Below are 25,623 nucleotides of genomic sequence, written 5' to 3'. Positions count from 1 at the left end.
AGCGAACCCCGGGGCCGGAAGCAGTGGGCGTAGCCGTCAGCTGTGGCTGTAACACGCATGCGCTAAGCCGGGCCAACGGATCCGGTCTTTACCGCCCCGCTCGGCGTCCAGTCTCTTAGCAACGACTCCGGCTTCCTAGGAACTGCTCCTTTCTCAACCATTCCTGCCCACTGCGCCCCAGCTTGCTGCCAGCAAAGCCCCTCCACACCCCTCAAACTCCAGACCCTTCACATCAATTTACTGTTATCTTCGACCTCACCCCAGCAATTTTCTCTGAATCAACCCCTTTTCCTCCTCTCCCAAGTCTCTGAGTTTCTCTCTCCTCCTGCCATCCTGGGTTCTGCCATCCTTAGGGGCCGCCCAGGCTGCTAGGCTCCTCTTCATTCCTCTGCCCCCTCAGACCAGCAGGCTTCTATTTTAGATCATGTCTGGAGGTGAGTAGGGAGGGGGGACGGTGGGTAGAGCAGTTGGAAAACAGCGGGGTAAGTCCTCCAAGGATGAGGAAATGTGACAGTTGGACTCATGTTTTCACAGCGAAGTCAGCCCAGGGTCCAGAGGAAGGGGGCGTCTGCATCACTGAAGCCCTTATCACTAAGCGGAACTTGACTTTCCCTGAGGATGAGGAACTGTCAGAAAAGATGTGAGTGCATGGGGGAGAAAAAGTGTGTTAGAAGGCTGAAACACTCAGGATGACCAGGCCCCTGAGCTGTACTGATTTGTCAACTGATCTTTGTCTCTCTCTTTATTACTCCACACAACCAATCAGTGGTAATGCCCAGTTGATTTTCCCTTTTTAAAAATAATTCCACTTCTTTTTCACCATCCTCACTCAACTGTCTTAGATAAGTCCGTGTTCACCTCTCTCCTATACTCCCAGCACTTTGGGAGACTGACGCGGGAGAATCGCTTGAGCCCAGGAGTTTGAGACCAGCCTGGGCAATAGAGTGAGAATCCTATCTCTAAAAATAAAAATAAATTAGCTGAGTATGGTGGTGCACACACACCTGTAGTCCTAGGTACTTGGGAGGCTGAGGCAGGAGGATCACTTGAGCCCGGGTACCTGTGGCTGCAGTAAGCTATGATCATGCCATTGCATGACAGCTTGGGCAACAGGGTAAGACCCTATTTCTAAAACAAACACAAAATAAAGTATTTTTAATTACTTTTTAAGAGATGGGGTCTTGCTCTGTTGGCCAAACTGGTCTTGAACTCCTCAAACAATCCTCCTACTTCAGCCTCCTGAGTAGCTAAAGTGATCCTTTTAAATAACAAATCTAATCAGGCACTCACTGACAGAAACTTTCTTGGCTGTTACCTCCCAAATAAAATCCCACTGCCTAAGCTTAAGTTGTCTTCTGCTTTTCAGCCTTCTTTCTGGCCACTTTCCACAAGTGTACAATTTCCCACACTGCATACTCACACCTTAGTACCTTACTACTCAGAGTATGTGTAGGCGGGAGAGGGTGCAGGGGTAGGGCAGCAGCACTGGCATCACAGGGGGCTTGTTAGAAGTGGAGCATCTCAGCCCCTCCGCCCGATCTACTGAATTAGAGTCTGCATGGGCATATTGGAGTTTCGGAAGGGCTGTGTTAGCACATACTATTCCTTCTGCTTGAAATGCCTTCTCACCATATCCTCCTATCTTCATGGCTAATGCCTACTCATTTGTCACCTCCTCTAGGAAGCATTCCCTGATTCCTCCTACTCTGAACTTAGTGCACAGACTATGTACTCCCTTTGTCCCCTGTACTTGCTTCTGTTATCCACTTGTCATAGATGTTTGGCCTTCTTCTTCTTTCTTTCTTCTTCTTCCTCTTCTTTATTCTTTCTCCTTCTTCCCCTTCTTCCTCCTCCTTCTCCTTCTTCTTCTTCCTTTCCCCTGTACTTGCCTCTGTTATCCACTTGTCATAGATGTTTTGCCTTCTTCCTTTTTTTTTTTTTGAGACGGAGTCTCACTCCGTTGCGCAGGTTGGAGTGTGGTGGCGCGATCTCAGCTCACTGCAACGTCTGCCTCCCGGGTTGAAGCAATTCTCCAGCCTCAGCCTCCTGAGTAGCTGGGACTACAGGTGTGCGCCACCACACCCAGCTAATTTTTTTTGTATTTTTAGTAGAGATAGGATTTCACCACGTTAGCCAGGCTGGTCTTGAACTCCTGACCTCAGGCAGTCTGCCCACCTCAACCTCCCAAAGTGCTGGGATTATAGGCGTGAGCCACCTCGCCCAGCCTCTTTTTTTTTTTTTTTTCTTTTAAATGACATAGGGTCTTGCTCTGTCACCCAGGCTGAAGTGCAGTAGCATAATCGTGGCACATTACAGCCTCGACCTCCTGGGCTCAAGGGATCCTCCTGCCTCGGCCTCCCAAAGTGCTGGGAGTACAGGGTGAGCCACCATGGTCAGCCTGCCCTGCTTCTTTTTTTTTTTTTTTTTTTTTTTTTGCTCTTTTTGAGACGGAGTCTCGCTCGGTCGCCCAGGCTGGAGTGCGGTGGCACCATCACCACTCACTGCAAGCTCCACCTCCCGGGTTCACGCCATTCTCCTGCCTCAGCCTCCCGAGTAGCTGCGACTACAGGTGCCCGCCACCTCGCCCGGCTAATTTTTTGTATTTTTAGTAGAGACGGGGTTTCACCGGGTTAGCCAGAATGGTCTCGATCTCCTGACCTCGTGATCCACCCGCCTCAGCCTCCCAAAGTGCAGGGATTACAGGTGTGAGCCACCACGCCCGGCCCCTGCTTCTTTAATAGTGGTGGGCAGAGACTCTGTCATTTGTCTCTAGTAGGCACTCAGCAAATGTTGTGGAATGAATGAATGGGTGGATGGAACAAGTGCTTTTTCCTCCATGAACCACTCAAAAGGAAGGTGAAGAAGGATCTTTCTGCAATGTGTCATCTCTGTCCTACCCCTGCCTCCACCATCCAAGCTGGCCAGAGGAAGGCTTCTCTTGCCGCTAAATCTCTCCAGGAACCATAAGCTGCCATCCTCCAATTTCCCAGAGGGTCCTTACTCCTCTCTCTCACCCTTCCCAGTGCTAACGATAAAGATACAAGTCTGCAAGTCAAGACAGTTTCATGATCTAGACACCACCTCAAGATGTCAAGAAGATGTTTCTCACATTTGATTAAAATCACTCAGCCAACTACCCCTTCTTGAAAACCCTTCCCTCCTCCCTCTCTCCCATCCTCCCTGCTAACAGACCACATGAGTGGTGCTCTAACACCACCCTTACTGACTCTTCTCCCAGGTTTCACACTCTTGATGAACTGCAGACTGTCCGCCTGGACCGGGAGGGGATTACTACTATCAGGAACTTACAGGGCCTCAAGAATCTTCACAGCCTCTATCTGCAAGGGGTAACTTCTTTCTCCATCCTTCCCCTCCCCTTGACCCCTGTGGACCTAATCTATCTCATCTGAAAGGAGCCAACCAGGTCATTTTGCCCATTCCCTGGTGTTCAGGCAGGCAGACCTTCAGTTAAACCATTCCCAGATGAATGACGTAGGGTCCTGAATTGAAAGACTAATTCCCCCAAAATAGATCCTGAACATGACCTGTGCTCCCTCCACTGTTCTTTAGGCACTTCTCTTGATCTAGAAGTTCTTGGCATTTACTCTAAATCTTTCACGTTAAATAGCTCCAGCCCATTTCCTGTTTTGAAGAGGAAGAGGAAACTATGAAGATTCCTCTACATCATTCAGATCCTACTTGAAGGCTGTTTGGTGGTGGTGGTGGTTGGTTGATCTTCAGCCCTCCCCTGGTTGAATATTCCCAGCTCGCGGCCGGGCGCAGTGGCTCAAGCCTGTAATCCCAGCACTTTGGGAGGCCGAGACGGGCGGATCACGAGGTCAGGAGATCGAGACCATCCTGGCTAACACGGTGAAACCCCATCTCTACTAAAAAATACAAAAAACTAGCCGGGCGAGGTGGCGGGCGCCTGTAGTCCCAGCTACTCGGGAGGCTGAGGCAGGAGAATGGCATAAACCCGGGAGGCAGAGCTTGCAGTGAGCTGAGATCCGGTCACTGCACTCCAGCCTGGGCGACAGAGTGAGACTCCGTCTCACACAACGACCACCGAGAACTAGAATATTCCCAGCTCGCTTCGACTTTCCCCATAGAAACTTTACCTATCAAGTTCATGTATGCTTATTGTTCTCTCTGTGTATGCAAGCCACCACCAAGGCCCTTTCCATTTTCCTGGTGGCTTCTTGGTTTCCTTTTCTGATTCCCAGGTCACTCTTTGGTTGTGGAATCAGAAGAGTATACTTAGTCAGGTTTAGATACCCCAGGTTTACACCCTTAACCATCCACCTGGAGAAAGAAAATCATCTTTCTTAAGGTAGTGGCAACCTGTTCAAGGAGTGGGGTTATCATTCCCAAAGTGCCAGATCTCCAGCTGCAGGAGTAGACATGGTCTTGGGACTTTGTCCCTGTAAAGGGCCTCCCACCCATCTGATCTCAGCTTGGTTTCCCCACTTCGGTTTCTTCTTGCAGAATAAGATCCAGCAAATTGAGAACCTGGCTTGCGTCCCCTCCTTGCGGTACGTGGTGCCAGGGTTCAGGCAGGGGAAGAGGGGTCGGGGGACCCTAGCCACACCCCAAAGAACTGGTTCAGATTTCTCCAAGCCTGGGTCCTTTTCAGCCAAGGACCAGCAAGCCTAGCTCTACTCCCTCACCCCAGAAGGCCATGTGTCCCCACTGGTCATCAGCTGCCTAGCCCAGGGGCCCCAGTGTCAGGTGCCCTCCTCTTTTCCTCCAGCTGTTCCATGATTCAGCTCTGCCTCTCTGCCCCTTCCTTCCCCTACAGCTTCCTGTCTCTGGCAGGAAACCAAATCAGGCAGGTGGAAAACCTCCTCGACCTCCCATGCCTCCAGTTTCTGGACCTTTCTGAGAACCTGATAGAAACGCTGACGCTGGGTAGGAACCCACTTGCCCTGGCTCACCAAACACATCCCCTGTGGGACCTGCCCTCCCCTCTGCACCCATCTGCCTGTGCTTGCATTAGCCACACCCCTGCAGGTCCACACCTCATCCTCAGGGAGTTCAAGGGGTTGTGCCTAGAGGTAGTGGCTTTGGACTAGAAAGTGGGTATGAGAACCCCATTCCCATTGCTTCATGGCCTTTTGGCTAAGATCAAGTGAGAGCCCCATTTCCTCTCTCTCTGCTGTGTGCAGATGAGTTCCCCCAGAGCCTTCTCATCCTCAAGCTGTCTGGCAATAGCTGCACCAAACAGGATGGCTACCGGTAAGGAGGGGAGGGTGGGAAGAAAGGTCTGGTTGAGCTCCACCTGCTAACTCAGCCCAGGCCCCTCTCAGCCTGCAATCCTGGGGTTACTATCCATGGCACCTTCTCCCCAACCTCCTACCTAGCTCATGAGCCACCACCCTTCCAGGTGTGGATGCTGTGGTGCATGTCTTTGCATCCTCCACGCCAGGGTGCCCTCCTAGGTAACCTCTGCTCCTTCTGCTCTGTAGTGAGCTGGTGATAGAAGCCCTGCCACTTCTCTTGGACCTGGATGGGCAGCCTGTGATGGAGCGCTGGGTTTCGGACGAGGAGGATGAAGCTTCAAGTGATGAGGAGTTCCCAGAGCTGAGTGGCCCATTCTGTTCAGAACGAGGTGACCCTGCTTTCCAAGGCTTTCAGCTTCCCCAGAGCCCACCTCTGCCCTGTGGGACACGAGGGAAGCTAAGATGGCAGTGGCATCTGGGGAGGGGAGCCCCAAGTTCGGATCAACATCTGGGCCAGAGTAAGGTATCAGTTCAGGACCCCAGCCTCAGGCTGCTTCCCAAGAGGGATGGCAGGGGCCAGCCAGAGACTTCCCTGAGCTCAGGGACCCTCCTGCTGAGCCCAGAGCTCCACCCACCCTGCACCCTCTACCCCCTGGTCCCTCACAGGCTTCCTCAAGGAGCTGGAGCAGGAGCTGGGCAGGCACAGGGAGCACCGGCAACAGGCGGCCCTGACACAGCACCTGCTGAGGATGGAGATGCAGCCCACCCTCACCAACCTGCCCTTGCTACCTGGGGTGCCCATGGCTGGGGACAGCAGCCCTTCTGCCACTCCTGGGCAAGGGGAGGAGATAGTCCCTGAGGCCGTCTCCTCACCCCAGGCCTCCTCTCCCACCAAGAAACCATGCAGTCTGATTCCCAGGGGCCGCCAAAACTCTCTATGGGGAAGGAAGGGGGTCCGAGCAGCCACAGCCCCCAAGGCCTCTGGCTGAGGCCCCCAGCACAACCAAAACTATGGCCAAGAGAAGCAAGAAATGATTCTCTGTCAACCTTTCTCTATGAGTGGAGTGGACCCACTTCTCAGACCAATGACCTGTGTCAGGAGTTCATCCCCAGTAAAGTGTCTCTTGGCCCTGAATATGCTTTTCGTGTTACTTGGGGATATCTCAGGGGAAGCAACCAGTGAAAGCTCCAGGAAACAAAATACAGAGCACAGTGAGCCACCTGATTCTGAAGAGTGAGTTTGGAATCTTTCGGGAGTTACCCACAGGGCAGGCATGCCTCAGGCCCCCCGCTGGCTTCCTGGCTCCCACGTGGGCAAGAAGCAGGCACCACCTCATAGAGGATGCCATCTCACTGCCACCCCTAGGGAGTGCCCTTCCCCAGTCCAAGCCAAGGACCAAGGAGCTGTGGTCCTAGTCATCCCCAACAGCAGCCAGCTCCTGTCCCCTCCCTGTCCTCCTGCCTAGTCCCCATCACTCAACCACTCAGGAATGAGTATACAACCACAGGCCCCGCAGCCAGCCCACAGCTGCCTTTGGGCCTCACTTGGCTCTCCCACCCCCACTGAACGTGGGATAAAGTTCACTGAAGAGAAAATAAAGCACATTTATTAAGGCAAAGGCCAAGCTGGCCACTCAGAACATGGCCAAGGAGCGTGAAGGGATTGTTCCAACTTCACCACCACTCAGGGCAGTTGGTCCGAGGGGTTCTGGGCCCACCCCAGGCCAGCAGAAGCTATGAAGCTTATGCATAAGCCTGGCTCTCCCTCTTCACGAAGGCCTGGAAGAGGTTGCCCAGCTCCTGGAGGGGTGGGGCCCACTCACTGGCCAGCAGCCTGTATGTGGCCTTGAGGCCTTCCTGCTCCAGATCCCGCTGTTTCTGCTGGAGCTGCTGCCCTCGATCCTGCCCCAAGGGAAAGCTGAGATGAGTCTGTCCAGGACAGGCTTCCCGCCAGGTGAAGGGGGACTGTGTACCACCTCACACAAGCAGGAGAAAGGAGAGACCCCCCAACATTCCCCAAAGGCAGTTGCTGGCTTTGAAGGAAGGAACTCCTCTCCCCAGCTCTGGAATCTCTTCCACTCCCAGTTTCCCTCATATTTCCAGAGTCCCACTGGGAGTGGGAGGTCTGTCATCCCCTCAGGGTAGCCCCTACTCCCTGGGGGATACCTGATCACTCTCCATCAGCCCCAGGGCTGCCTGGTGTCCACGATAGAGGGTGTGCCGGCGATCTACCCGAGTCTGAAATCGGGGCAGGGTCCGAACAGGGTCCTGTGCTCCAAAAGTGGGGGACAGCACCTGGGGGGCCTGGGCCACCCCCACCCCAAAGATGAAAGGTTTGAACACAGACCTAAAAGGGTACGGATGGAAGGACGGAGATATATCAGATCCTCTCTTCTCCCCAGCCTTCCCCACCCTCGTTCTTCCCACCTGGATGGGTCTGGCGTGGCGGTAAGAAAGTGCACGCAGGGCTGTGTGGGATCCTGGGGCAGGACAGACACCATGCTGGCCGTGGTGCAAAAGCCTCCCGAGTCCATGCAGATACCACTCTCCTTGTCCCTGAGGATGCCCATCATCACCTCTGCTGTGATGCCCCCTGCCAAAGAGTAGAGGGGGAAGCTGTGGGAGCGGAGAGTGGCTAGCACTGCTGTGGCCCTCCTGGCCCCCAGCCCCCTCCACCGCTCACTAACCTTGCCATTGCCGCAGCAGCTCCCGCCCTGCCCGGAAGCGGGCCTTGGCAGCCTCCATTCGCACAGGCTGCTGGGTCAGGGAGAAGACCTGAGCAAAGTCAAAGGCACCCTGCCCATCCCACCAGCCCTTGGCCTGGGCATGAGTCCGCAGCTCCGGATGTTGGACCGAGATGTCCGTGCCAATGCTCAGCTGGTTGGAGATGTTGCGGGCCCCCGCTGTGGAGATGGGGGAGCGGTTCATTTACCATTGAGTATCTATTCTATGCCAGGCACTGGGCGAGATGCTGAGAACATGGTGGAAAAGAGAACGACCTACCCTCATGGAGCCTACAGTGTGGTTGGGGAGGCAGAAAAAATAGTCGCAGAGATAAATATAAGCATGCAACTGTGTTGAATGCAATGAAAAAGAAGTACCTGCTTGCATATAAGCGGGAAACCTGACCACCCAGGGAAGTCCAGGAAGGCTTCCAAGAGGAAGCCGCAGGCTGTAGCACAAGGAAGACTTAACCGAGTGAAGGGGAGGAGAGTTCCCAAGTGAGCTCATCTCCCATCTCCCTGAATGTCCCGACAGGCTTGCACCTGGATCGGGCCCCTACCATCTCTCCCACTTCCCAAGGCTGGCAGAAAGGGAATGCCTCACCCTGGATCCTCTGTGCAGCCCAGAGCCTCCCAGCTGTCTCCAGCACCCATGCCTCAGTGCGGTCAGCCAGCAGGAAGGTGCTATGGTAGGAGAATGGCACAGGGTCCTCCAGGCAGCTGCCCCCCTGCCCATAGCGCTCCAGTAAGCCTGTGATCACATGCAAGGCCTCCTGGGCAGAGCTGCTCCGTTCCAAAGCCAGCCTGGCAAGAGAGAAGGCCAAGGGACAGAAGGGTGACAGAGGGATCAATGGCTGGTGGCAGAAGCTCCAGGGGACAGAAGAGGCCTGGAGAGGTTTGGTGATAGGCCCAAGTCACACAGCAAATCTGCTGGCACTGATCGTATCAAACACAATTACGCCAGTGGCTTTCAATGCTCTCGTTCCATGTGCTATGCTTTGAGGGTTCCATGAAAAGGCCTGAAACACAGTTTCAGAGAGAAAAGTGTCCTGAGCCCCCAACCTCTCTCCACCCAGAGCTGCTCCATCCACTATTACTGGTTTTATAAATCAGGACTCTATGTGAGATTTCAACTGAAAATAAATAACCACTGCTCTATTTCTGGGCCAGGAGAGGCCCAAAGGTGGCTGCTGTTGCAACCTTCCTCACGAGGGCACGAGGGGGGAAGAGAGGAGGAGGCCCCTGTGAACCAGGCTGGGGGAGGGATGGATGGGCCCAGGCCAAAACTCAGCCCCCAGATTTCTGGTGTTTCAGGCAGATGAGGAAAGGCAGGGTCTGCACCTGAGCAGGTCCATGCCCAGCAGGGCTTCCCCCTCCCCAACTGGCTCCTTCGTCCACACAGCCTCGTTGCCAATGCAGACACCATGCTCGTTGGCGCCCATCTCAGCCCCCCATAGCCAAGAAGGACGGCTCAGAATCACAGCATGCGTCTTCGACACCTGTTCCACTTCAATGTATGTGCACTGGAGGTGAGGGAGGAGAAAGGAAGTGTCCACTCAGAGAGGGGCGGCCCCTCGAATGCTGGCACTCTGCCAATCACCTTATAGATCCCTTTGAGGAATGTCTCATTCCCATTTTACAGAAGAGGAAACTGAGGTAGACTGAGGCTACATAATGGGCTCAGGTCCAGGTTGGTAGACTTAAAGCTCATGCTCTTCAACTACTTCTGGCAGCCTCCCAGGTGTGGAGAGCAGGGAAAAAGGTCTTAGAACAAATGCAGAGATCTGTCACACCTCCCAGCACCCCATAAGGCCTAACCCACCTGGAGCCGGCTCCCAGGAGTGTGAGAGCCTGCGGGGACAAACACCACCTCCTGCACCTCGTCCCGGGGTCGGTCCGAGTTCTTGGCAAAGATCACAGCTGGGATGGCTGAGGCCGGGGGCACGGAGACAAAGCAGTCGCAGGAACACGGAGAGTCAGGGCTCGACGACGCCATCTGGGGAGAGGCGGGCCTCTCCATAAACCTGGCCACAGCTCAGCCCCGGGGAGCCGTCTACCCCCACAAGTGTAAACGACGCGCAGGGAAGACACTGCCGTGGCTCCTGGAGGCTCGGCGCACACACCATGCACGGGTGTGCGGGAGCAGAGGTGCCCACCCTCTCCCCAGGCTCCAGGCTTGGGAGTCCGCAGGCCGGCACTCCGAGGGTCCCGCCCCCACTGGGAGTTCCGGCCCTTGGGAGCAGTCGTGGGACCGTCACCCTCGCTACCCCACCAAGAGTCCCGCGGCCCTGCGCATGTCCAGATACCCGACCCTCTTCTATCCAACCCTTCTCTCACCCCCAATACTGTATTCCCCTCACTCTCTCTCCCTCCAAGACCCCAGCTCGGTCCCGGGTGCCACCACCTCCGCTTCCGGCCAGGGCCGCCCCACTGGGCGGAGACTCCCAGGAGACCTGGAAGGCCTTCGGCCTCCGAGTTGGAGCCGGAACGGAGCGTGCAGCTCCGCCGTTTTCCACCAGGGCGCGCGCCTGCACCACTTCCCAGAGCGGAACGGCCTTGCGAGTCACACCTGGCTTCCTGTCCTACCCGGGCGCCCATTTCAGGCCTGACAAAGGTTGCTAACCCCACGGAGTCACTGCGGGGAGCTGGAGCTAGGGGTGGAAAGGATCCCGCGTGAAAAGGGAGACTTTGTCAGAGAAGGGGGACTGCTGGGACATCTGGAGACTAAGGAAGAACCTCAGATACTTGAGTCCCGGTTTGAATCCCAGAGGCGCAATCCCAGGCTGGAGGCGCCCAAGGGAGTAAGATACAGAAGACAAGAGTGGTGGAGGCTAGGTGCGGGGGCTGGCCCCTGTAATCCCAGCACTCTGGGAGGCCGTGGTGGGAGGATCACTTGAACCCAGGAGTTCAAGACCAGCCTGGGTAACATAGAAAGACCTCGCCTCTACAGAAAATATTTTAAAATTAGCTGGGCGTGGTGTTGCGTGCCTGTAGTCCCAGCTGTTCAGAAGGCTGAGGTGGGAGGATCGCTGGAGCCAGACAGGTCGAGGCTGCAGTGAGCCAAGATGACACCACTGCACTCCAGCCGTGGTGACAGAGCAAGACCCTGTCTCTTAAAATAAATAAGGGAACAGGTGCACAAAACCCATCTGATCCCAGAGGGCCTATCTGTCCAATAGTGCTCAAACCCATAGGAAGATAGCTTTAAAAGCAAATGTAGAACTTTCTAGTTCAAAGATTTAGTGCCTTTACCTGTAGTGAAACTGAAACCACAAAGAAGTCTTGGCCAAAGGTGACACACAGTCATGTGGGGGTATACTGTCACCCCAAATGTTTTGATTTTCAGTTCATTTTTCTCTACAAACCATCTGTCCATAGCCATCATTAAGACAAATGCATCTTACACCCTTTTGCTATATGGAGCCCTCCAGGAATGGAGGGAGGGGAGATGCTGCAGGTTATCTGCCTTCAGGGGTTGCACTGAATCTATAGATGGCTTTAAGTAGTATGCACATTTTAGCAATAGTAATTCTTCCGATCTATGAACATGAAATATTTTTCCATGTCTTTGTGTCTTCTTCAGTTTCTTTTATCGATGTCTTATTTTCAGAGTACAGATCTTTCACCTCCTTGGTTAAATTTATTCCTAAATATTTTATTATTTGTAATATTTGTAAATGGGACTATTTTCTTGATTTATTTTTTGTATAGTTTGTTATTAGTGTATAGGAACACTACTGACTTTTGTACATTGACCTCGTATCCTCTGACTTTACTGTATTTGCTTAACAATTCTAACAGTGGGCCGGGCATGGTGGCTCACATCTGTAATCCCAGCACTTTGGGAGGCCAAGATGGGCGGATCACGTGAGGTTGGGAGTTCGAGACCAGCCTGGCTCACATAGAGAAACCCCATCTCTACTAAAAATACAAAATTAGCCGGGCGTGGTGGCACATGCCTGTAATCCCAGCTACTTGGGAAGACTGAGGCAGGAGAATTGCTTGAACCTGGGAGGCGGAGGTTGCAGTGAGCTGAGATCATGCCATTGCACTCCAGCCTGGGCAACAAGAGCAAAACTCCGTCTCAAAAAAAAGAAAAGAAAAGAAAAGAAAAAACAATTCTAACAGTGTTTTAGTGGAGTTTGGTTTTCTTTCAAGCCTACTCTGCTAGGGTGCTGGCCGTCAGTCACGCTAGGATTAATGGGAAGGTGAAGGCTGCTTCTGATACAATGTCGCGGAGGGGTTGTGAGGTTGCCAATTAATGTCATTCCAGAAGCAAACATCAAGGCTGTGTGCTGACAAATCTGGGCACCCGAAGCAGCTTGCAGGAAAGCGGGTTCATCTCCTGCAGTTCCCCGACTGCCCACTGTGGGGCGGCAACAGGCAGGAGGAGACGCAGAGAGAGGCCGCAGCGCACCCCCAGGTTGCAGTTCCCAGGCTGTCTTCTTCTCTGTCACTTTCTCATTTATTTCATTCACCCACCCTAAAGGGTGGGAGTAGATTCTACTTCCACTTCCCAGGAGAGGAACCTAGAGAGCCAGCCCAGATATTCTGATTTCCCTAACCCATTCCTGGGCCCTCCATGATCCTCCTGCCAGGCACCCCATCTGAGGAGGGTCAGAGGTGGCCTTGGGCTCCGTTGGGGTTGGGGGGGGCAGGCCAGCCAGGCAGCATTTGCAGCAAGCAAGCAAGCGTCAGAGCCCCACCAAAGGCCCCTGCTAAGAATGCAGGTCAGCGGGAGGAGCAGCATGGGGAGGAGGGGTGGCCCCAGCCCTGCCCAGACAGGCCCAGCCAGCCCCACAGCTGCCCTCCTGTCCCTGGGGGCAGCGATGGGGGTAAAGGAGGAGGGGACTCACCAAGTTCCTGGGGTCTAACTCTCCTAGGATCAGGAAGACAAAAGAGGCACCTGGAGAAGTGGGGCTGGCATGAGGTCTCAGGAAAACACACCTGTCCTTCCTCCTCCCAGCCTTCTAAATCCAGCAGCAGATGGAAACAAACAATTGGCCCCCAAACCAGTCTGGTTTCCTCTACAACCCCTAAATCATTCATTCTGATGCCCCTGTCCTAAGGTAGCCATAAACTTTGTGACCCCAGGATCTCCCAAATTAAGTTATGAGATGGGCCAGCCTGAGTACCAGATTTGGCTTCGAGAAATTGGATTAGGGTTAGAGTGGTGGATCTAGAAATTCCACTAGGGGAAAATAATAAATTTGGCAAAAAGGTAGAATAAGAAGGTGAAAGAACACAGTAACCCCCGCCCCCAGCTCCCTTGGAGCCCAAAACCTAACTTCTGTCAACCTTCCTAACTTTGGGGCTCTGGAATCATGAGGCTTTTTACTCATTTGATGTGAATTAGGCATCAACTTTGTGTCAAGCACCGGGAGACCTGGGAAGATGTACATAGATGAATATTTCTGCATATCTTTGCGGGCGGGTGCACATGGGTCCGGTGCAGGTATGTTTGTGTGCCCTGTGGTTGTGTAACCATGGTGGGTCTCGAGCTGTGAGTTGCAGTAGGAGCCTTTCCCTCATATTTTCCAGCTGGGCGGGAGCCCATCAGATAGCTCGGCTGCCTTTCATCGCCTTGTCCCTGATAAGGATCATCCTGGGTGAAGAAATCATTGCCAGTCACCCCCAGCTCAGTCACAGCCACAGGATGGACTGACGTGCACCCTCCATGGGGATAGAATGAGGGAGCCAATGCCTAGGAAAAGAGGGAACCAGTGTTTTTAGCAGGGGAAGTGAAAGCAGGGGCTTGTATGCGGAGGAGGAAAGAGATATCTAGAAACTTCTCATAACCACAGGTATGAGACCAGGGAGGGACAGCCCCAGTATCAACCCAGAGGAAGCACCTCCCTCGTTCCGTACCAGCCACCTCTGGGGCAGGATCAGATCCCAGCTCCAACCCAACTCAATAGACATGAGGCTTTCCAAGGGGCTGCAGGATCATTGGGAAGCATCCACCCCACTCTGTGGCCCAGACCTGGTCCTCACTGCTAGGGGGACACTGAGTCAAAAAGGAAACAGAGCTGGAACACAAAGGAAGCATGATGTAGTTGATGACTTTATTGCATAAAAAACACAGGCTGTTTCTCCCTCCTCCTACCCCCTCAAAGTGAGTTCACAGCAGTTAAAGAAAAAATAAATTCCTACATTTTTCCTCTAGGGGGGCTGCCTAGAAAGACAGGCAGCCAAGCAGCCTAGATCTATAAAAGAGGGGAGCAGAAGAAAACCTATCCAAAGTCTCTACCCGCATACCTCAGAGCTTGGGGCTTCCATTGGGGGGAGCATCTGTGTCCACCACCAACACCCATTTGGGAGTTCCCCTTAGGATGGCCACTGAAAAAGGCTGTATTGGTGGCACAGGGAGGGGGTGGCTGGTTTCGATGGGTGGAGGAGAAAGGCATCCTACACCCACAGTGCCCTTCCTCCTCTCTCCCCCTCTCCACCTGGCCAGGCAACTTGCAGGCACTGCCAACTCTCCTTCTGCCCCCAACCCTCTCAGCAAGGAAGGGGATCTCTGGTTGGGTTAGCAGGAGGTAGGGAAATGAGAAAGAAAGAACATTACTTCTTAAACTACCCCAGGCCAGTGAGTCCCTTGGGAAGGTCATCTTGTCCCTTTTAAGGAGGCTCCCTTTGTATACAAACACATATTCCCACCCAGATCCCAGCCCCCACTTCCCACATAGCTCCCAGACCTTGGACTGGGCTCCAGCATCTACAAAGGAGGAAGAGATGCTCGGCCCAGATCCCAGGATCTTGGACATGGTGAATAAGATGGGGTCTCCCTGGCTGGAGACCCCAGGCTCAGTAGAGAAACACACACACATGCACACAGGTACATACAACATGCACACACATAACCTAATATTAAATAAAATACCCTTTGCTTATAACTTAAAAATCAATACAGAGCTAATCTCCGCAGAGGGCTCCGGGTGAAGAAAGGGAGCAAGGGGAAGGGAAGGGGTGTCAGAGGGACTCTAAGGCCCCTCTCTCAAGCGTGGGAAAATCCTCCAGCTACAGAGGCTGTGGCCTGCCAGACCCTTCCTCATATCAGCTTCTTTCCCCTCTGCCTGGCTCAGCCTCTGCTGGGCTTCTCCCCTCCCTCCCTTCCTTTCTCCCCCACCCCATGATCAGAATCAAAATGTATTTCTAACATCTAAAGGAGAAGGGAATGGGGACAGGTTCCTGGATGTCACCTCAGAAGGCAGAACCCCTTCCAGTGGGAGAACAACTCTTTCTTCTCCCTTCCCCTGTGAGATGAGGGGGAGGAAGGAATCCCCCAATGAACATGCTATGTGGCAGGGGCAAGGGAAAAACAAGGTCCAAGCTAGAGAGACAGTGGGGTTTGGTTTCTTGGTGGCAGCTAAAGAGATGGTCAGGAAGGCCGCAGGCCTCCACTCTGAGTGGGAACCAGTGGAGGTCCCTCTGCTGAGACACCCCCAATCTGCCCCCAACAAGCCCAAGAAACCCTCTTCCTTCCATCCCCGAGGGGAAGGCAACTGGTGGGAACTACATGGATTCTACCGCTGGCTGCCTTGAAAACACACCTAGGGTAATAGATGGGGAAAGTGACTACTGAACTTTATTTATCATAAAGACCCAGAATTAAGGGCTGAATCAGAGGTGGGGAGGGAAGGGGTTAGTTCCTTCCATACCCCACCAAATCCCTATCTCTCATTTTAGAAGGGGACTTCCCTACTCGCCCCCTACGTCTAACTCTGTCCTTTATTGCCAGCCCTGGCTGGGAGGCTGTCAGGAATGCCAGCCCTCTTCCCCTCTTCCTTCATGACTCCATCAGACTGGGTCTGAAAGGGTTAATAAGGAAGCTCATCAAAGGAGTTATTTTTACAGCAACAACCTTCCAAACCAGAGAGAGACACCCCTGCCAAGGGGGACCCCCAGGCTCCCCCATCCCATCTCGGCTCTCCCTCCGGAAACCCTAGGGGCAGAAGCACTTATAAGTGGGATGAAAGGGACCCCGCCGCAGGGCGGCTCCGGAGGCGCTTTTATGTCCTGGTTCCCAGGCGCTAAGGACGTGTCCAGACAGCCACCTTCTGCGCCCCAGGCCGGCCCCACTTCTCTCTGCTCCCGCATTGCTGTCTCCTCTAGCCTGTCCCCGCCAGCCAGCCGTGATACGGGTGTCCCACCCCAACCCCCCAGCCCAAGGGCGAGGGAAACTATGAGGCAGGGGAGAATAGAAGGGCATTGCGCAGCTCCTACCGGCCCAGTCATAATGCATCCTGCCTAGTAGCCCCAGAGACTAAAAACTCCTAGTGCCCCATCTCCCTGTCCCTGCACCACTCTTCCTCCCCGCTGAATAAATATGCACCTTCCCCTCTTCCTCAAGCCACCCCCAAGGACGTCAGACCTGGGGGCTCGCATCCTGTGCCCCCCGGGAGACCCGCACGGAGGCGGCACCCAGGAGCTCAGTTGGAGGGAGCCGCGCTGCCCTCGGCCTCGCGTTTGCCCTTGCCCCCGGGGGGCTCCACTGCGCCGCCGGCCTTGCCCTCTCCCGGGGCGGCCCCGGCCGCCTCCTCCTTGGCGCCCTCGTGGGTTTTCATGTGCTTGGCCAGGTGGTCGCTGCGCATGAAGACGCGGCTGCAGACTGCACAGGGGAACTTCTTGGTGCCGGTGTGGGTCTGGAGGTGGCGCTGCAACTCGTCCGAGCGCGTGAAGCGCTTGCCGCAGAAGAGCCAGTTGCACACGAAGGGACGGTCGCCGCTGTGCCAGCGCAAGTGCGCCTTCAGGTGCGACGTCTTGGCGTAGGCTTTCCCGCAGCCCGGGATGTGGCAATTGTGCAAATGCTTCTTCTTGCCCCCATCGGGCCCACACGGAGCCCCCAGTCGCTCCGCCTCCAGACAGTTGGGGCAGCGACAGACGGTCTGGCCTGAGCTGCGGGGCACCGACCGCCGGGAGCCCTTGGGACGCGCCGCCCCGTCCAGGCTGGAATCCAGCCCTTGAGACTCCGGGGCGGCTGCTTCCAAGGCCTTAGCCCCGTCGGGCGGCCCTAGGAGATGCTGCCCTCCGGCAGCTGGAAGGAGGTGGTGCGGATGCGGGTGGGGTGGCGGGGCACAAAGCTGGTGGTCTCCAACGTAGCCCCCCAAGCCCGCCTGAAGCGCCCCCGGGTGGCCAGGTGAGGTCAGCGCGCCCTGAGTGTGGGGGAGGTCCATCCAGCTGGTGCCCGGATGAAGGTCCCACCACGAGCCATCCTCCGCGCCTGGGTGAGTCGGCCTGAACCACGATTCATAATGGTGTGACATGTCCGGCTGCAGGAGCTTGGAAAAGGGGCCTGGGGCCAACGGACTGTCGCTTTCCAGATCCTCGCAGGTTACCCGCGAGGAGGCCCCTGGCAGCTCATAGCCCTGCGAGAAGTCCACCTCCGGGCCCAGCGGGAGGCTCTGCAGCTCTCCAGGCTGCAGCGGGGAGGGGTAGTCCCCGGCCTCAGGGCTCGTGTGGCCCTGGTAAGTCTGGAGAGGCTGCAGGTCGAGGCGCGGCGGGGAGGCGTGCGGCGCTTCCGTGTGCTGGCTGCCCAGAGAGCCGCAGACAGCGGTTAGCATTGCCGGGATCCGGGGTGGGGTGAGGGCAGGGACGGTCAGGGGCACCTCAGACGGGACCTAAAAGAGGCCAAGAAGCAGAAAAGTAAGGGAAATAACCAGCTCACTTTACCTCCTAACCCAGGTGCCAGCCCTGCAAAGTCCTCCTCTCTGGCCCCAGTTGTGAAAGAAGGATGCACCTCTGGACGAGGACTAGAGATCAGTTCAGAGAATTCGGGAATGCTAGGAAGGGTCCAAGATGTGAGGTTCTCATCCAAGCACAGAGGATGATGGAGGTCTACCGTCCTCTGGGTGATCCCTGCCATATGACCCAGCTCATCCCTAGAGTTGGGCCACTCCCAGGATGGTAGGTCAGATACACCTACAGCACAGTGCTAGAACCGTCCCACCCCAGCTGCCCAGGCCAGCACAAGGTCAGTGGCATTTTCCCCCTGCAGACCTGCTGTCAGCCCAAATGGAGGATTTAGAGCCATCTCAGCTTCCCCAGTTTAACTCAGGATACAGATGGGAGAGGGGATGGTTTGTTTCTGAAACCCAAAGCTTCAGGTGACCTCCCCCTCATAAAGCCCCAAACGGGTCCGAGTCTTTAGAGAAAGAGTTCTCATGCCATTCCCAAAGCATGTTCAGTAATGAAAAGCATTTCACCGTCTATGCTGCTCCCCGCCTGTCCTGGTCACATCGGGCCCACTAAACAGACTCCCATGCCCCCACCCCCTTCCCTCAAGCAGGGACTTCACCTCCCTGGGGAGCAGCTTTCTGGCCACCAGATACCCCCTGGAATCTGGGAGATACCCCACCAGAGAAAACCAAATTCCCATCCCTCTCCTGACTCATACCAGTGCCAGGCAACTCTGACTGCTACCCATCCTCTTTTCCATGCTAGGGAGGCCCAGAGATAAAGTTGGGAGGGAATGGCTTCCCCAGAGAAGAGCTTGATAGCAAGCTCTGGAAGGTACAGTTGCACCCCTTTAAGTGATACAGGGTTAGAGTGCAGGAAGAGGAGGGCAACAAGAGAAGTCAAAATCACAGAACTTAAGAGCAAGAATTGCCCAAAAAGATGACATGAGCGAGTGCATCCCAGGCATGGATCACCCCTGGGTGCTTCTTCCATGCAGCCAATGTTGAGAACCACTGCTCCAGGCCAATCTTCTTATTTTGAAGAGGAGGAAGCAGGCTGAATGACTTGCCACAGTGACTTGGGCAAGGATATTCATTTTTTCATTCAATCAACCAGGTCTCCTAACTCCTGGACTCCCAGTCTGTTACTTTCTGTAAACCAGTCTTTCTGTAAACCATTAGAACCCTAAAGACCCCCAACCCTTTCTCAACCACATATCTGTGGCTTGAAGGTCACTCTCTTCTCACCACCTCTCCCTAAGGCCTGGAAGACCTGGTGCCTCAGCTGGGCAGGTTTGTGTGCCTGGGTCTTCTCTACCGGTGGGAGAGGAGACCGGTGACTTAGGGCAGGATTGTTTCCTTCCCACAGCAGGGCTTAGCTAACCGTACAGTCTTCTGCCTCTGGGACCAGGGAGGTGGCACTGATAACCTGGGAGAGGGAGGGAGAGGAGGATGGGGGTGCCTACTCAGGCTCTGGCTGCCTCACCACAAGACAAAAACAGGGTGAAGCTGTAGGAATGGAGCCGAGCCGGGGGCGGGGAAGCACAGAAGGGGCTGGCGGGAGCTGTGAGGCCGGGGACCCTAACAGCTTTTGGCACCTGGGAACTGCCCCAAGGGCTGGAGAGTGGGAAGCCTAGGATAATCTGGGCTCTGGAGTGGCTTCTCCTGGCAGAGAGCTGGAGAGCCCTGGCCTGGGATGCAATGGCCTGCTACCAAGATTTCAGAAACCCAAAGCGGGGTGATTGTCAGGTTCTAAGACCGGTCCCACTGGGTGGAAAACTGCCCTGGAGCTGGCTCAGTCTAGCAGAAGATGCAAGACTAAGACCCAGGAGAATAGAGGAGGGGGCAGGTCCTGGGGGTGATATGGAGCCACCCTTAGGTGGCAACCCTTAGGTTGCCTCTGTGGTCCTTGACCCACCTGCCCCAGATAGGCAGCGCTGCCCTGCCCCAGAACTGAGAGGAAAGAAGGGAACAGGACTGAGTGCCAAATATGTGTCCAGTTCACTTCCAGGCCTAGAAAGATTTTAGGAAAGGAGAGAGCATGGCGCACATCGCAGGCTTCTCAAGCCCTGAAGTGGGAATTGGCGAGTCGGGGCACCCTTATGTCCCATTCCGCTCTGCCTCTCCGGATCACTGGCTAGTACTCCCAGTTCTCAATGTCCCGGTCCTCTGGTTGTCCCAGTCTCTCCAGTTGCCCCGGTTTCCAGTCTCCTCGGTCCCTCCAGTCTCTCTCCCCTCTGCCCGGTTTTCCCTCCATCGGGGTTCTAACCCCTCAAATCCTTTAGGACCACCCCGCTCCCAAGGCCATAGGAGGCTGGGGCGCGTTCGGAGTGCGTTTTTTCGAGACGATCTCCGTAGCGCTCACCCCTGGCCACCCCGACCCGCGCTCCTACCTCGAGGCTACGGCGGGCTCCGGGCACGGTTGCCTGGTGCACTACAGACAGACGCTCATGGGTCCTGTGCGCCGGTGAGCTCTCGAGCGGTGAGGGGCAGGAGCCCAGGGCTAGCCAGACCCGGCAGCTGGCGGCAGGCGGCGGGCGGCGGAGGAGGTGAGCGCTGGCGAGAGGGCGGAGGACGGAGGGCGGGCAGGAGCCAGCGAACTTGCGAGCCCAGCTCCGCCCGTGACTCACCCGCGCTCTCTGCCTTCATCCTCTCCCCAGCGCTGCTTTTTCCCCAGATCTCGCAGCCCCGCCCACCTCACCTGCTGCCGCCTTTAACCCTTGCGGGCTCGGCTGGACTGGAGGCCCAGCCCGGCCTCGAGGAGGGGGCGGGCGGGAGTGGGGGAGGAAAGTTAAGCAGGGCGTACGCCGCCCGCTCCCTCGCTCCTCCCTGGTCCCCTCCACTCCCAGGGCTAGGGGCCCGGGTGGGGTGATTCCCAGGTTCTAAGACCCGCCCCGCCGGGTGGAAAACTGCCCTCAAGCTGGCTCGTTCTATCAGAGGACGCAGGACTAAGACCTGGGGGGAATGGATAAGGAGGCAGGTCCTGGGGGTGATACGCAACCACCCTTAGGCAGCAACCCTTAGTTGCCTCGATGGCCCTTGACCCACCCTCTCTGGATAGGCAGCGCTGCCCCGGAACTGGGAGGAAAGAAGGAAACAGGATTGAGCGCCAAGTATGTGTCCAGTTCGCCTCCAGGCTTAGGCTGTGTGAAATTTGTTTTGGCTGCCCTCCTTCGCCATTCCCCCGACCCCCGGTCGCCTGCCCCGCCTCAACCTCCGCATCCCGAGCCGCTTCTCTCCACCACCACCCTTCCCTGTCCTTTTTTCCTTCTCGTTTTCGGGGTCTCCCTCTCTGACATTTCTGGGTGACCACCTCCTCTCCTCCCCTCTCCCAGCCTCCACCCCCGCAACCGGTCTCTGCTGCCCCCACTCCGGTCCCAGGTCCCAGCAGCTCTCACTCTGCCCCTCCCCTTAGGCAGCAACCCCAGTGCCTCCGAAATCCACCTCTCAAATCCGCCTCTCCTCGCCCTCCTGTCCTTCGGGAAGTGCTCAGCCTGCTCACACCCTCGCCCCCAGCACCCGGTTCTGAAGAATGGGCAGGCGCCTGAATGGCCTTGGGAAGGGACACTTCTGGAAGGAATTGAGCTATCCCTTGCCACCATTCCTTCCTAATTCTCACCAGAATGTCTAAACCCAAGGTTCTTAACTTTGGGGAGGGGTCTTGGATTCCTTTGAGAAAAATGCACATGCCCAGTGCAATATTCTGGTAAAATTTCAGCGCGCTTGCGGAGTTCACAAAAACTTCTCTCAAGATCTGGATGGGTCGACATTTCCGAGGCCCGCCAAGCACCAGTGGGTAGGGAAGTTCCATCCCCACCCCACCCACCCATCCTTCTGCCTGGGTGCTGAGGTGGCCCCATGCTTCTTTCCGGATACCTCCCATGCAGCAGTGTTGATCTCTCCATGTGACTCTTTTTTTTTTTTTTGCAGGGGAATGCCAATTAATTTTCCTATTACTTTCATTTTGCTGGTTGGTCTCCCCTGTGCGCTTTGCTGTCGGCTTTTTAAAATTTCGTTTTCCTCTTTACAGTCGATTTCATATTTGAATTTAGGCTGATTTAATCTCGCCTCTACAGCCCCTATTCCACCACCATTGGTTTACCTGTCCTGCATCCCCGTTTGGGACACACTCAAAAATAGCTAAACGGAGTGCACAAGTGGGGTGAAAATCAATCCATGTGTGTATGCGTATGTGTGTGGTACCCCCTAGACACGCACACGTTCTCATCCAGAATCGACGTCGGATTCATCTGTGCATGTCCCTCTTTTCTAAGGCTCATTTCCCTCATCCGGACAACCTGGGTACACACTGGTAGGGTCTCCTGGAGGCTTAAAGGAATTGATGTGCCTAAAAATGCTTAGCCCACGGGCCCCGTGGTCAGCACCGGGTAAATGGAAGATATCCTTGTTATAATTATTAAATAAGTCAGTTCCCAGTAAATATTGTTGGATTAAGGTATATGCACAAAGACCTGTGGACTAGAAGTTGACAGATTTAAATTCCAGCCCCAGCCCTGCACCTGCTAACCTGACCCTGGCAGGTCAGGTGCCTCTAAGCCTCAGTTTCCTCCTTTGTGAAATGCTGTAAGAGCAGCCACCATGCTAGAGAACTGACAGGCATTTGGAAGCGGGAGGCGCCGCCTAACATCGGGAGATTGAGATTTCTGATCAGTCGGGGTTTGCTTTTTGCCTTCTTGTTACTTGGGGCCCTGGATGTGGATTCACAGGAACTGCTCTGGATCTTTGAGGCCACGGCTAAATTGACAATCCTCTTCATCAACGCAGCTTTCTCTCCATCCATTCAGCCTACAAATCCTGGCCAGTTGGGTTTGTATGCTAGTTCACAGCTACCTCTGGGATGGAGTAGAAGTTCATCAGGACCAAAACAGCTCCCAATGGGGGACTCTGGTTCCTGATTTGACCTCTGGGCATTCCTGCCTCCTCCTCCAAGCTGCCTGCTGGTGCTGCATCTAGTATTCCTAAGGTGCTAAAGCCTGTGCAGGGGTCTGATTCTGGGTGGGGGGACCAAGTTCCCCCTCCCATTTATATGCATGAGATTACCTTCTCTTCCTGGCCCCTTCTGTCTTTCCCTGGAAAGCAACAGGGATTCAGCCCGAGGATGGTAGACATTCCCCGCTACTTTCACTCTAGGCCCCCTTTAGCCCTACCCCGATCCAACCAGACCTGTAACCATCTGGAATCCCACGAGCAAGGACCCTCCATCTGCCTGCAGCTCATCAGCAGGAAATTCAACAACAATGCAGTCATCTCTGGAAACTCTCAGCCGTTCTGATTTCCTGCTCTGCCTAGGTTTCTGTTGCTCACTCAGGGTACTGGCACTATCTTTCCTCCAGTCCCCCTCTACTTGCAGTCCTCTGCTTCCAGCCCTTTTGGGTTGCACTTGCTAAATGTTTTCCCACTGAATGACGGCCCATGGTCTGATGCTGACATGAGCAAGGTCACCACAGCCCATTGCCCATATACTTATTGCTACTCAAAATTGAACAATGCAGCCCATCATATCTCCTGTATAAACTGAGATCTGTCTTGAACTTGGGCCATTTCTGCTGCTCCTCCTCATTCCCTCAAATAAATAGTCAGATTTCCCCTGCAAGTGTCCAACCCCCATTCCTGCCACCCCACTTCTTCTCAAGCTTCATCTATAGTCAGTGACCCACTTTGTACCTGGAGAAACCTCATTAGTCTGTGTGTTTATCACAACCAGCATTTATTTACTGAGCACCTACTATGTTCCAGGTGTTTTACACAAATATCTCTAATTCTCATGAGCATGCAGCAAAGTAATTATTATTATTCCTATTGTACACATGAGGAAGCCAAAGATCAAAGAAGTTAAATGATCTACCCAAGATTACAGAGTTGTTGAAAGACAGAAGAAGAAACTGAGTTCAGATCTCTCAGGTTCCAAAGCCTGTATTCTGCCTGCTAGTCCTTCTGGCCTCAATATGGCAGAATTGATGACCCTGGAAGTCCGGCTCCCCTAGAGCCTGAAGGCAGAGGAGACAGCATTCTTAAACGAATGCCTAGATCAAAGCCATCTCCTATCTTTAGTCTAATGGACAAACTGATCCCATCTTGAATTGCTGAGACAAGTCAGACTCTGCACTTGTGATCCCTTCCAAACCTCAACTGTCCTGTAGAGATTGCACTATGAGACTATCAAAGCTGGTCTAGCCCCAGATTGTCTAGTCCAAGCCCTCGTTTTACTGGTAGAGAAACCAAACCCCAAAACAGGGAAGTTAGTAGCAAGTTAGAAGCAGAGCTGAAACCAGACCAGAGTCTGGTCCTGTTTTCCTCTTCTCACTCGCTCCTCTCCTCTATTTCCCACTCCCACCTCCAGGCTGCACTTCCAAGCCTGCAAGCTGATGACCCTGGATGCCAACATATTCTTTATTTCCCCTCCTCTCCTCACCACACTTCTCTGATTCCTAGAAAACCAGGTAGAGCCTAGAGCTGGGGTCAAATAGTTTTCTTTCATTCATCCTTTATTCATTCAACAAACACTTACTGAGGGTATACTTAAGGTCAAGCACAATGCTGGACACTAATTTTATTATAAATTTCAAAATTGCTAGCTACCACCATCCCTTTTCAGTCTAGAAGATGAACCCGCCTGAGGGTAGTGCATCTGTGTGTTGGTGTATGCATATCTACAAATGTATGTACATATCATGCCTGTGTGTACCTGTGGGCTTGAGTGTAGAGTGTCTTCTCTCCTCCATCATAAACGCAGTTCCCCATAGGATGTGGATAGTGGTTTCTCCCTTATTATCCTTGCAGGTGTTCTGTCATTCAGGATCTTTCAGGCAGTGAGTGTGTGCGCCCTGTATTTCTATTAACATTTATTTGCCCTTCCTTTCTCTCAGAATAAAGTACCCAGCTATGAATCCCTACCCCACTTCTCCACTGGGCTGACTACCCCAACCCAGTCAAAAGACCTCCAAGGGATCCCTTTGGTTCTCCACGCAAACCCCACCAAGATCTCCTTCTTATCTCCCCCTTCCCATTTCAGAGAGAACCAGAGCCTTCTCTATGACCTCCACTTTAGAGTGGAGACCTGATCCTCTTTATGGAGGTTCCCTGTACTGGACAGGGAACAGCCTCTCTTACCAGTCCATGGAGCCCAGAGCTGGCGGCAGCAGTGAGGGCCAAGTGGCAGTGATAAAAGAGCCAGGCTTTATAAAGGAGGCGACAGGCAGTGCCAAAGGCGGAGGTGAAGGAGGGAGCAGGGATGCTGCCAAGTCCTCACGGCCTCAGAAGCTTTTAGGATAATCCAGGAAACAGTGGCCCCCAGCTCTCCTAGGGGAGTGGTAGGGGGTGAGATCTGAGTCCCTGAGGTCTGCCAGGAAAGGAGGATTTCAGCTGGGAGTGGGGGCTGGGGGCACTTCCTTCCTTCCCCAGAGTTGGCTGGGCAGTGGGAGAGGGACAAAGCAGTTCTTGCAGGATGGAGGAAATGACAGCATTGCTAGGCTGGAGAGCTGTGATGGCTGGAACTCTCCAAATTCCATCCCCTCTTCCTGAGGTTTCCTCCATGGACTTGGTAAGAAAGAAAGAAGTTCCATTTTTGAGACCTAAAAGGCGCATGCCCCCCCACCCAACACACATACGCCACACAGCTTCAAGTCAGTTCCTCCTTGCAGAGCTTCGTGTCAGTGTTTTTGGCCTCTCAGAGCCACAATTTCTCTCTCTCTCCCTTTTCATCCTCTTTTTACATACTCACTTCCCAACTTGGATCCCCCAGGAGGACCCAGGGTAATCTGTCTTTTGGACCTGGGGTAATCTATCTTTTGGACCTGGGATCTCTCCTTGTCAAATGGGAAGGGAGGACCTTTTCCCTGACTTCAGATGGAGTGGGGCAGCTTAGGATGGACAAGAGGTCACCTAAGACCAGAAAGACCAGAGGCAGTGTCCAGCCAAGAACTGTTACAGAGAGTTCAGGACTCTTGGAACTCCAGGAGGGTGAAGAGGGTGGGAAGGTGGCCT

The 25,623-nt window shown here is 54.3% G+C and overlaps 3 protein-coding genes across 8 annotated transcripts; 1 reads left to right on the top strand and 2 right to left on the bottom strand.

Annotated features, from left to right (window-relative positions):
- The first annotated feature begins 10 nt into the window (after nt 1–10).
- On the top strand, nt 11–6,448 carry LRRC46 (leucine rich repeat containing 46). The gene is made up of 8 exons (XM_023204334.2): nt 11–434; nt 535–640; nt 3,239–3,347; nt 4,486–4,532; nt 4,799–4,908; nt 5,166–5,235; nt 5,466–5,608; nt 5,886–6,448. The coding sequence occupies exons 1-8, from the start codon at nt 425–427 to the stop codon at nt 6,206–6,208; spliced, it is 918 nt and encodes a 305-aa protein (XP_023060102.1). The 5' UTR covers nt 11–424; the 3' UTR covers nt 6,209–6,448.
- A 356-nt stretch (nt 6,449–6,804) lies between these two features.
- On the bottom strand, nt 6,805–10,449 carry SCRN2 (secernin 2). 5 transcript variants are annotated; one of them, XM_023204329.1, is made up of 8 exons: nt 10,280–10,433; nt 9,765–9,938; nt 9,284–9,465; nt 8,547–8,746; nt 7,907–8,122; nt 7,647–7,812; nt 7,386–7,566; nt 6,805–7,121 (listed from the first exon to the last, which is right to left on the bottom strand). In XM_023204329.1, exons 2-8 carry the CDS (start codon nt 9,936–9,938, stop codon nt 6,963–6,965), a joined length of 1,278 nt encoding a protein of 425 aa, XP_023060097.1. In that variant the 5' UTR covers nt 10,280–10,433; the 3' UTR covers nt 6,805–6,962. The 5 variants fall into 5 exon arrangements, with proteins under 5 accessions (XP_023060097.1, XP_023060100.1, XP_023060101.1 ...); XM_023204332.1 differs by having other exon boundaries at nt 6,811–7,121; nt 10,347–10,449; XM_023204333.1 differs by having other exon boundaries at nt 6,811–7,121; nt 10,344–10,435.
- A 3,539-nt stretch (nt 10,450–13,988) lies between these two features.
- Nucleotides 13,989–24,971, bottom strand: SP6 (Sp6 transcription factor). Of its 2 annotated transcripts, none has more exons than XM_023203939.2 (2): nt 24,751–24,971; nt 13,989–17,562 (listed from the first exon to the last, which is right to left on the bottom strand). In XM_023203939.2, the coding sequence occupies exon 2, from the start codon at nt 17,503–17,505 to the stop codon at nt 16,375–16,377; it is 1,131 nt and encodes a 376-aa protein (XP_023059707.1). In that variant the 5' UTR covers nt 17,506–17,562; nt 24,751–24,971; the 3' UTR covers nt 13,989–16,374. The 2 variants fall into 2 exon arrangements, with proteins under 2 accessions (XP_023059707.1, XP_023059708.1); XM_023203940.2 differs by lacking the exon at nt 24,751–24,971 and adding an exon at nt 20,013–20,290.
- Between the last annotated feature and the right edge of the window lie 652 nt (nt 24,972–25,623).

The sequence above is a fragment of the Piliocolobus tephrosceles genome, chromosome 16 (assembly GCF_002776525.5).
Source record: "Piliocolobus tephrosceles isolate RC106 chromosome 16, ASM277652v3, whole genome shotgun sequence".
In the NCBI taxonomy this organism is placed as follows: Eukaryota; Metazoa; Chordata; class Mammalia; order Primates; family Cercopithecidae; genus Piliocolobus; species Piliocolobus tephrosceles.
Note: the sequence above shows the minus strand (reverse complement) of the source record. Positions and strands in the feature narration are given on the sequence as shown.

What these genes read in the sequence shown, in the direction of transcription:
- LRRC46 (XM_023204334.2), top strand. An exon ending in ACCAAACAGGATGGCTACCG is followed by an intron (nt 5,236 to 5,465) that starts GTAAGGAGGGGA and finishes TCTGCTCTGTAG; the next exon opens with TGAGCTGGTGATAGAAGCCC. An exon ending in CCCATTCTGTTCAGAACGAG is followed by an intron (nt 5,609 to 5,885) that starts GTGACCCTGCTT and finishes GGTCCCTCACAG; the next exon opens with GCTTCCTCAAGGAGCTGGAG.
- SCRN2 (XM_023204332.1), bottom strand. Translation starts at nt 9,938, where the DNA reads ATGGCGTCGTCGAGCCCTGACTCTCCGTGTTCCTGCGACTGCTTTGTC. An exon ending in CTCCTGGGAGCCGGCTCCAG is followed by an intron (nt 9,466 to 9,764) that starts GTGGGTTAGGCC and finishes CCTCACCTCCAG; the next exon opens with TGCACATACATTGAAGTGGA. An exon ending in GCTGCTGCGGCAATGGCAAG is followed by an intron (nt 7,813 to 7,906) that starts GTTAGTGAGCGG and finishes ACTCTTTGGCAG; the next exon opens with GGGGCATCACAGCAGAGGTG.
- SP6 (XM_023203939.2), bottom strand. Translation starts at nt 17,505, where the DNA reads ATGCTAACCGCTGTCTGCGGCTCTCTGGGCAGCCAGCACACGGAAGCG.